The sequence below is a fragment of the Alligator sinensis genome, unplaced genomic scaffold (assembly GCF_000455745.1).
Source record: "Alligator sinensis unplaced genomic scaffold, ASM45574v1 scaffold97_1, whole genome shotgun sequence".
Taxonomy (NCBI): Eukaryota; Metazoa; Chordata; order Crocodylia; family Alligatoridae; genus Alligator; species Alligator sinensis.
Genome location: NW_005841921.1, coordinates 1,415,903 through 1,427,119, shown reverse-complemented (window position 1 = coordinate 1,427,119; position 11,217 = coordinate 1,415,903). Strand labels below are relative to the sequence as shown.

Sequence of the window (11,217 nt, the reverse complement as noted above, 5' to 3'; positions counted from 1 at the left end):
CCCCCCCTGTCACAAGCCCCGCCCTCCCCTGCACTGCCCCCCCCAGTACAGCCCCTGCAGACACATGCCCACTCCCCCAGAACAGCCCCTGCCCCACCAGTGCACAGCCCCTGCTGCCATACGCCCTGCCCCCCCGCCACATGCCTCCCCTGGCACAGTCTCAACCACTGGTGGGCTCTCAGGGTGCTCCTGGCTGCAGCAGGCAGAGCACCTGGCAGCACACAGCTATGGTAAATCCTGAGAGCTGCGCATGGCAGCATGGCCCATGCCCGCCCTCCTCTCCTGCAAGCAGGAGCTCCTCTTCCCACTCACCAGCTACACTCTGGAAAATTATGCGATATTATGTGATTATGCGCAGTCATACAATTTACATGCAAAATACACAAGTGCATAATTGTGTAATTCCATGGGGTTTATTTAAGATTAGCATAAGTCCATATCTTCAAACCAGCTCCTTCCCTTCCTTCCTCTATAGTTACCTTGCTTTTTGAAGCTTGTACCACACAGAATACTCATCACGACAGGCAGTTAAATACACAATCTCACCCTGAAGAAGTGGTTTTTCATTTGGAAGAAAATATACACACTGCATCCAGTGGTCTCTCCACTGTAAAAATGTAAACAACAAAAACCCAATATAATATCTTACAAACCTCTACTTAATATAGTTAAAGGGTCATCATTTGACAAAAGGAATTTACAGATGCTCAGTATCTTACTTGGATATCAAGAGAAGTGGGTTGTGCCCAGTATGGTGCCATTGTACATTTTATTGTGCCAGAGGGATCCATGTCAATATCCCACCAAGAGAAGATCACCTGTGCCATGCCAGACTTTACAGGCTGCAACACCACTCTATGATAAGCAGACGCACTGCTTACTTGTTTACTGAAATCCACACTGCAGAGAAACATCAAATATATTTAATACAGACAGAGTGGTAAGTTTCCTTAAGAATGTATATGTTTAAAACATTATAGCAATAGGACTAAAATGAGAGTTTAAGATCTTTATAAATAAGTTGCACTGAAATCAAACCCTACACTGAAATTCAGTAACAGAAAAAAAAAAGAAACAAACAAAAAATCACAAATTATTTTTCATAAGTGCATTGTCAGCTTGCTCTGAACTTCACTTTTCTGTTTCCCAAGCTGAAGTTTGTTCATATAGAAGGTATAACAGAATTTTTTAATTTTAAAATGGAACCAAATCTGCTCATTACCTGAACATTGTTACAACATCACTGAGAATAGTGAAGTCGTTCCAAGGCATCTGGTTCAGTTGGATATCATAGACAGAGGAAACACCAGGACAGTTCTCCATTTCTGAAGGGGAGACAATAATTTTCTTGTCATCCTCTGCTTGGATGTGAACAGGAAACAACTTGTTCCAGGACCACATTCTTTTGGATTCCACTAACTGAGCATATACTGTTGCCCTGTGAGGCACTGCCTCACATCCTTCCTAAGCATTCAAAAACAAAGGGTAAATGCACTCAACAAAGTTGTAACACACAAGAAAAATAAATAGGTGAACTAAGCACAACACAGAAAACCTGGAATTCTTAAGCCCAATTATGTGACCCTTCTTCCACAATGTTGGATAAATGCTTTACTGTCATCCCCTGCCTCCCCCTGCCATAAAATATGAAGAGACCTAACTCTCAAAATGTGGCTGTGAGAATTACTTACCTTTTTCCAGTACTCACTACTGTCATTTTCTTTTTAACCTTCTACTAAGCTCATGCTATTTTCATGTATTAGAGACCCACCCAAACTTTATAAAACAAAAAAAATTAATTTAGCTATAGCACCAAGACTAGAATTAACAAATGCAATGAAAAATAAACAAAAAGCAAAGATTAAATAATACCTACAGACTGTAACTACAGTCCTAGAAAGCAGTGACTAAAAAGGACTGCGGTCTTATCATGTACAAGAAACTAGATATGCACTCCCAGTGAAATGCTAAAAGGATTAAATGAAATTGGGTGTATGGAGAGGGGAGGAAGAACAGGAAGCTAATTTCTCTGTTTATAGTATTGGTGTCTATACTAGAATTCCACATAACATTCTACAGTTGTAATTTAAAAGGATATAGAAACGTTAGAGGATGCAATAAAAAAATGTGATTAAAAGGCTAGAGAAAATATAGCAAGATTCTGAGCTCAACCTATTTAGTTTAAAAACAAGACTGAGGGGTGATGATATTATAATACGTTACACAATGGTAATTAAATCGGAGATGCATGAAGTACATCTCTACCTTGACTTCTGTCTGATTTCAGACTAACACAGATAACTCTCTCTCAATATTACAATAACTTATTGCATGAAAGGAAAAACGAAATTACAGTGAAACCTGCCCAAGACTGAAAAAAATACTGGAAACTAACTGCCTCTTTAATCTAGCAGAAAAGATATAGCAAGAAGTAAGAACTGAATTGAACTAAGCTGAATCAAATTAGAAATAAAACTTTATAAAAAAGAACACTAGGAATGATTAATCAATCACTGGAACTAGCCAATAAGGTTTATCCAGTGGTAGATCCTCAAGCCCTCTTGATATAATTATGACAATAACTTTCTGGAAGATAGACTTTAACCAAATGCAATTACTTGGTCTCAAGATGGGAGTAACTGTGAAATTTAAGGACTTTTGATATACAAAAAATAGACTAGTTGATCTGAAGGTCACTGCTGACCTTGATTCTATGAACAATGCTGACAAATTACACACTGAGGTAGGAACTAAATACAGATGATATTAAGTAAACATACTAACCCATATTCAAGCCTCATCCATCTCTATAGAAAAGAAAGGAGTTATACCAGAGAAAGATTTTGTTATATTACCTACTTTTAATGTCTTACCTGTACAAGATATTTGTGGGCATGTTCATAACTTGGTAAAGCTCCTTCTCCAATCAACTCTGTGTCAAAAAGCTCTGTTATGAGGATATTTGCACGACACCGCATGTCTCCATCTTTAAAAAAAAGGGAAAAATTAATATGCTACCAGTTTGTGTTATATTAGAGAAACTTTATAATGTTCTTTCTCATCAGGTACTGTAAGTATAAATTATAAAAAAAACCCTGATTTTTACTGTGGTGCAGTTTAAATGTTCATCGTGGAGCTTGAACATCAAGGAATAAAAATTGAGAAGTTTATAACTGAGATTTTGTGAAAATTTTGCTTTGGATCTGTTTTCTCTACCACATTCCAGAGGGAAGGGTGGTTATTAAATTAAGCTAAATTTGAAAAAAAAAAAAGAAGTGTCACCTCATAAAATACTTAAACAGATTTTTAATAGTCAAAATACTTAAACAACTAAATTTTTTTGAGTTATCCCCACCTGGTCCAACTGTGACTTCAGTGGAGTGCTTATTAATAACTTTGATCTTCTCACTAAAGCCATTTTTCTCCACTATCTTCACAGCAGCATTAGCCATAGGCTTAAAAACCTGAAATTACCAAGAATGCAATATTTTGATCAGATATATCAACATCCAAAGTGAAGATACTGCTACACAGTCAATCTCATACAAATTAAATGTTATTAAAGAAAACCTCCTTTTTACCATACCTACTCCTGTGAAAGTGTAAGACTGTGACAGTTACTTCTTAGAAATGGCATAACTTAAGACATTCATAAGCTTCATATGCCCCCCTGTGCAGAAGTATACAGTAATACTATGCAGTGCAATCACTCTTCTAAACTTTCAAAAGTGAAAAATTTATATGAGGAATATTAATCACTAACATCTGAAGTAAACTTCCAGTTTCAAAATCTGCTCATTATAAGATGGTTACAAGACCTAATTAAGCTGAAGTAGGGGGAAGAGAGAGAGAGAGAGATTGATTGCCAATAAAACAAACAGAGCTGCTGTGCTTGTCAAAATGTATATATAACAAAAACATGAACCATAGCAAAAGAGATTTTTTTCCGTATCACAGCTGATAGAAAAATGTTTATTTTATTCCTTACTGAGTCAAGAATGGGAAGGGGGAAAGGTTCCAAACTACCACAGGACCAAAATTAATATATGGGAAGTTTTTAAAACGACAGCAATCTTTCTAAGTTACTTCTGCAATGCAAAAGGCTTTTTTTGCATTGCAAAATGTAAAAGACTTTTTGTACCAACTAAATTAAAGCATTTTTAAACTGGTCCAACTGTGGAGCTGATTACTCAGAAGAGGAGATTGGTAACAACTTTTGAACTCAATCCAGTTGTCCCATAGAAAGTTAAAATGCTGCTATTTTATTGCGCTAAACAAAGCCTATCCTCAAAGAGCCTATATGATTTTAGGCAAATATAAAACTTCAGGAGCTACTTAAAATTTCTAAGTGCTACTCCCAAACTGTGGGAGCACAAAAGCTGTGATTGGCAATCTCAGCTGGTCAAGTGAAAACTGCCTAAGGTGGAACCTGTGAAAGCTAGAAACCTGCTTAAGTTGGAAAATTTCTACAGTCCTGGCATGCCTAATGGTGAATTATGTATATTTAGTCTGGATAAACCAGAAACTAATATGGAAACAGAAAAAAAAATTGGGGCCCATTTGCAGAATCACCCTGTGTAATGTACAAACTAATTAGCTATGCAATTCCAAATAATGTACATAATGGGACAGCCTATTAAAAAAAAGTCTCAACTTAAGAAGTTTTTCACCTTTTCCAAGTTTATCTTATTCCTCCTTCTCCACCCCTGCCATGGCCACTTGCATGGAGACAAAGGTGAGGAAGCTCCTTACAAGCAGTGGTAAGAGATGATGCAGGGTGCATCATCCACAACACTCTTCAAGATATCCCAGGCACCAGCTGCTGTGCTGTACCTACTGCTGCCTGGCAGCAGTGGGGACAAGGCAGCTTGCACACTGCCCCAGGTGGCTGGGGTTTTCTCCACTTGGTCAGCCACATAGCTGCATACACAGACCCCCTGGGAACATCCTCAGTTGAGTGGCAAGGATGATGGAACTCCCTGCAAACTGTGGCAGGAACCGGACATCCAGTAGTAGGATATGCAATTGTATGTTCCTATTAAGATGTGGTCCACACTATAAAAAAAAAGTTTTGAGAATTCACAGTTGAAGAAAAAATTAAGCTTATGAAAAACTATAACATGGTTTTGAGTACAAGCACCTTTCAGAATGTCCATCATTTCCCTAATACTGCCTTTCAGCTAGGAAAAGGAACTCAGAAGATCCCGTGCAATAACCTCATTTCTAAGTGCGCTAATTACAGTTTTGTCGTGTTTTGAGAAACTGCCAAGAGAACATAACTATAAAATAGTTCGCAAAAATATCTCCCTATATGGTCAACTTCCTTGAACATACAAATGATATTTTTAAATGTCTCTTTAAAAACCACAATACAGAGTGGGCAAAGGTACCCATATTGCTGCTTTGATAAAGGGAATTACAAATTGGAGCTCTTTTGGTTAGACTAGGTGCATACACTCCTATCTGCATGCTAGCTGTGCCATTTGCATGCCCGAAGCCACAGACATATGTATTGTCCATGAGCAAATACTTACCTCAATAGCATAGCAGAAGTCTGCACCTGCTGAAACTGCCATCATAGACAGGAGTCCTGTGCCAGTCCCAATGTCTAAAACAATTGCTCTCTCGCCCCTTTCTTTCACTCGTCTCACTGCAGCAGAGATACCCTGGTAATACTTCACATTCTGCAAGAAAAACAGACAAAGATCAGTCACCCAGTGGAATCCCCTTATGTAAATCGGCTCTTAGATAAATGCCTTTTATTTTCAGGCCCTATGAGTTAGTAGGTGTCTGCTTTTCCTTCACACTACAGAGAGAGGTAAACTATCCATTTTCAATTTGTTTTTGTTTTTTTATTGTCTTTCAGCAAGAAATTACAGTGCCACCCAATAACTTTCAACAGTAACCTGGGTTCTGTAAACTTTTCCTGCTGTCACTTTGGTAAGTGCATTATGATAATACACAGATGTCTTAGGCAGCGATAGCAACTGGCACCATCTAGGACTCAGTGTTATTAGATCACTGACAAAATGTTTTATATGCATGAGGAAAAAATCAATGTTCCTTCAGAGGGGCCTCAAATGGGAAGCAGCTTAGGGACAACCGTCTATTCAGAATACAATATCACCTGCCCCTTGGTTTAAGGCTAGGGAATATGCTCATGGTGCTTTCGAGGGAACACAGAACAGTCTAGTTCTTAGGCAATGGTTCAAGTAACTTAGCAGACATTTTGTGATTTTATCATAAAGCCTACAGAATGGCTAAAAATCCAACTTCTGTGGTGCATTTTCTATAAATGTCTCTTATGATTCCTACAGCTGGCTTTGTAGTCTCCTGTTCTTTGTAACGAGCAAGTTCATTTACCATTCATTTTAACGCAATCTGAGACAAGTGATAATTATAAAAACCAAGTGCTTTTATTCTTGGTGAAGGGAAATTATTTTTAATGGGTTTATTTTCTCAAAAAGATTAAACTGAGATGAAGCTGGGGCAATCTCCAGGACTGGAACTAATTCTTTTCTCACCTAAGCAACACATGAACTCAAGATGTGAATATTTACTTTGAATAACCCAGTTTCTGGCCACACTCCTCACTTAAGAAATATTCCAGCTCCAGTCATAAGGAGCTATCTCTGTCTGACTGTTTACTGAACTCAAGCTGAATAAATGTTCTCTTTTTTTTAAGTCCTATGTTTCATGGAAAATTCAGATACCAACATTCAGTTATAAAGTAAGATTTTTCACTTTGACAATGTATATCAGTCCCAACACAAGGGCCTTGCACCTGCTATTCTGCAAGAAAGAACACTGCCATAATGCAGATATTGGTCTGTAAGAGTACTATATCCCAATTGTTTCAATTTTTCAAAAAAATTAGAAAAAGCTATTAAAGGAAAGTTGAGATGTTACGACAAATAAGCTTCCCCTAAGAAGATTTCTAATTCTCAATAAAAATTGATAACCATAAACATTGCTTAATAAGGTTCCTGACTTTGGCCCAGTTCCCATAAACATATGCACATGTTTAATGTTAAACACAAAATAAATTCCACTGGGACTAATTAGTTGGACTACTCACATGTTTAAAGTCTTTGCAGGACCCAGGTCTCAATGTCTTCGTTCTTAGTTCATGTCCACCTACTTATCATAGGGAAACCTGTAGAATCCAAACTGTCTGGCCAGAGACCATTTTAGTTACACTAAGGCTAAGTACAGACAGTCAAAGAGACTGAGGCTGAATTGATTCAATCTTTGCAAGTTAGTCTAAGCTGTGTAGACTGAACTGATAAGCAAGTGAACAGATATTCACTTTTGCTTCCAGAAATGCAGACACATACCTGCAGTGGCTGAGGTCAGAAGCTGGGGGCACTAGAACATGCCTCCCTGCTCAGCTGAAGCAGACAGCTTGGACCAAGGCTAGCCTGCCCACCCTGCGATGGGGGTTTGCAGGAAACGTGTAAAGCACCCTGGGATGCTGGGGGACTGAGTTAACTTGAATCTGAAGGGAATCTGGGACCAAAGTTCAATCAACCAATTTAACCTAAATCAGTTAAGTCTGATAACCTGATCCTTCAACCAGTTTTGGTCATTTTCAAAGTGATTTATGTGCACCAAACTTCTGTTGCATTAGATTTGAATTGGTTTCACTTATATTGGTTTATGAGTAATTTCTGTCCCCAGCCCGACAGGCTGCTGTGAAACAAGTGTCTGACTTAAATACGGAAATGTATAAGCACGATTTAAACTAATGGGAAAGAAAGTGTATAACCAACAACTGGTGAAAAGATACTGTTCATACTTGATATGCATCTTTTGAGATAGACTTCTGCAAAATTATATTCAGCCCTCTAATTAGTACAGCTACATAAAGTTACGTGGTGGATCAAGATTTCAGCTCATGTGGCAGACAGCAATCATTCCCCTCAAACCCAATTACTAGAATACCCTAGCAGCGCACCAGACAAAGGTGACAACTAAAAGATAACTGGGTAGTAACTGGGACATGCTGCCATGAAATATGCCCTGCTCATTCACTTTCACTCTGCACATTTAAACTCATGATATAGATATTAAACATTAAAGTAGATGAAAAAGAAGTCCTGAGAACATCTCTGAAAACAGATGTCAGGCCTATGAGAACTTCAAATCCCTATTGCACAAATCAAGCATTAGATATTTCACAAATAGAAAGTGGGGCATTGACAGAAGGTTATCCAAGGACCCAGAGCTTCAACATATTACACGGAAGGCAAGGAACATGGAATCACTATGAAACCTCAACTTTATCTTTATTTTACCCATTAAAAGTTGTCCTAGTGACTGCATTTTAAATTCAAGCTTATATTCTAAAATAAAAGGGCTTTAAAGCCACTGCCGTTGTCTGAAAAAATCATGACCCATCCCCCTGCTGTTCCCACAGCTTCACAGGAACCCTCTAATATTATACCATGGGGTTATCAGTGGAATCCACTGATGACTGCATCGTATCTAGTTCCTTACCAACCTGCAAGAATATCTCTTTGAAACAAAAGAAAGGTAAGAGATTTATCAACTTTCTAAAGCCAGATACTGAAAGACATGATTCCCAGCTGGAGGAAGTGTGTGACAGACAGTCATGATCTATTACCACCTACCAAAACATCAACTTTAAAATGAATTAAAGGAAACAAGTTGCTAAAAGAAAACACAAAAGTGACTGAGTTCTTATGAAACACTTGTGGACTCTGGGTTGTGAACTAAGTGTTTTGGGAACCCAACAGGTGTAAAGGAAAAGGAAAAACAAAGAACTGGTGATCAAGCACTTCCAAAAGAATATTTTATGCTTTTGTAATGAGACTCAAATCCTCCTAACCCTCAAATGACCCAACACAGCTCCTAGTAAGAGAAAAGTATTCACCAGTATAGGATATTGAAAACCCACTGGCAAAGAAACACGCTTTTTCCTCAATTTTTATTTTAATCCTGTGTGCAATAAGGAAACATTTTCCTGGTTAAAGCAACAAGACTGCCTTTACAAACATGCTTCTTTTTATTTGACACACTTATTGAATAGAATGGAAATTGCCATTTCTTTAACCCAATAAATAATAGTAATGACATGATACAGAAAAAAAACAGTTGAAGAGGGAAACTGAAGGCAGAACTAGTGTGCCTATTCTACCTTGACCCTTAAAGACATCTCCAGTAATGGCTAAAATTTAAATGTCATAAATTGCTGAACATTTTGGGACATATGAATCTCAGTACAGCATAGAAGAAACCAATGAATTAGCAGATTAACAAAGTAACATTGGTACAGACCATGAGTTTCACTTTTTTCAAAAAACCTCCCATTTTTAATTAGTCAAAGATTGCCCAGGATACTTCCAGTCTCCCATACTGAATAACACTGGAGACAGGTCAAGCTGCTGTAGAGTATGCAGCACCTTCTATTTTTTGTGATTATAAAACTATGTAAGAAGCTGACTTTACTGCATCTGCATTACCTGTCTACTGTAGCAAATTTACATGAATATTCATAAAAGGACATTAGAACTCATCCCCAAACTTGCACTACACTGCTGAAATGTACTACAACAGAAAGCAATATTAGATAGGCTTGATATGGCAATATTACCTATACACACAAAAGAGCCACCTATGCTACATTTTCTCTTTATCCTTAAATAATTAAGCAGCAACATTAAGTGCTCATGTATATAAAATCATAGTATGTGAATAATACATTTCAAACATCAGCAACTCCGCCCCCACCTCCAGTCACGTGTTGTGTGACATCAGCAACTCCGCCCCCACACCCAGTCACATGGTGTGTGACACCAGTACCACATGGTCCATGACATCAGAAGGACAGCCCATGCAGACCCCAAAGCCCAACCCCTCATGCTACAAGAAGCGCCCCAGATCACATGGTGCAGTTATGGCTTATCAGGTCCCAGACCGCTCTAGCCCCCACCGGAGCACAGGCATGGCCTATGGGGTGACAGGGTGGTGGTGTGACCCCTCTAACAAACCACCCCACCTTCCCCAACCAATTGGCGGAGGTTTCAGACACTTCAAACCTCCCAAAAACAACGCTGAACCAATTGGAATGAGTACAGGGGGTAGGATTTAGGCGGTAAATCCCACCAGGTCTATCTGCTTTCCCAAACAACCCCTCTGTTTATCTGAGACTGTGCTAAGGCAAGCAAGGGCGGATATGGATTCTTTCACAATGCCTGTAGGCCCACTCACTACAACCCCAAGACGGCCTTATAGAAAGCGTTACTGTAGAAATAGTATTGAGGAGGGGACACGGCTCCTTGCCCAAAGACTCTTTGAGACGCCTGACCCTGTTCGGGAAGACCCAATGAATAGGCAAATGGAGGAGGCTCAGGCCCTCGAAGCAGACATTGAGAATTTAGAAGATGGTATCTTTGTGCTAGAGCCTGCAGGCGAAGTAGAGGTCATCACACAGGAGAGACCGGTAAGAGACTTGGAGCATGGTTGTGGGGGCACTTGGGTTTTGAGGGTAGGGGTGTGGGTTCACTTCATGGTACGTGTGTGTTTGGAAGTAGCTAAGGACTGATTAAACAGCAGCTAACTAATTTAGGCCTTTATTTGAATTCCTTTGCAGCTAGATGAAGCCTTTTTAATGACTCCAGAAAACCTCCTCACCAGTACACAAGAAGGAAGTGTATGGTTCTGCAGAGAACACAGACTGGATGAGGCTGAAGAGTGCAGAAGACAGACAGCTAGGCACTGAATCAGATCCAGTTTCAAGTCATGAATGTAAAGCTTTCATGAAGTCTCTTGTTCGTGTTTCCTTTTACGGCATAATGAAATACTGCTTGAGGAAGAGACTTTTTGACCTATGCTGGGGGTGCACATTTGACCTAGGGGGTCAAGAAGCCCACGAATGTATTACTTGGTTAGATGAAGACATAAATCAAATAGTTCAGGAACTTTGCCAGGAAATATGTCTTCATAGCATTTTCAATGCTGTTATAGCCATTGGGTTTGCCAGGAACATTCTCAGAATTACTGAGAAACATTTAATTCAAGTTAGAGAGCTTCTAATCACTGTGTATTCTGCAGAAGATCCTAATGCTGCCCTTCATGATTTGATCACTGAGGAAGATAAAACACTCATACCCCATATTGAATGCTTAATTGGTACTAGAGATTATAAAACCCTGCTTAAGAGAAGGGATTAGCCAAAACAGTTTAAAATGGGGG

At 39.0% G+C, this 11,217-nt stretch overlaps 1 protein-coding gene across 4 annotated transcripts in view; it reads right to left on the bottom strand.

Annotated features, from left to right (window-relative positions):
* Positions 1-11,217, bottom strand: part of PRMT7 (protein arginine methyltransferase 7) — a 57,589-nt gene that overhangs the window by 26,380 nt on the left and 19,992 nt on the right. For all 4 annotated transcript variants that reach the window (XM_014517686.2, XM_006019058.3, XM_014517685.2 and 1 more), the window contains exons 4-9: positions 5,535-5,684; positions 3,356-3,464; positions 2,874-2,986; positions 1,223-1,464; positions 720-900; positions 480-607 (exon numbers count right to left, since the gene is read on the bottom strand). In XM_014517686.2, the coding sequence (XP_014373172.1) occupies positions 480-607; positions 720-900; positions 1,223-1,464; positions 2,874-2,986; positions 3,356-3,464; positions 5,535-5,684 (923 nt within the window). The remainder of the gene's footprint in view (positions 1-479; positions 608-719; positions 901-1,222; positions 1,465-2,873; positions 2,987-3,355; positions 3,465-5,534; positions 5,685-11,217) is intronic.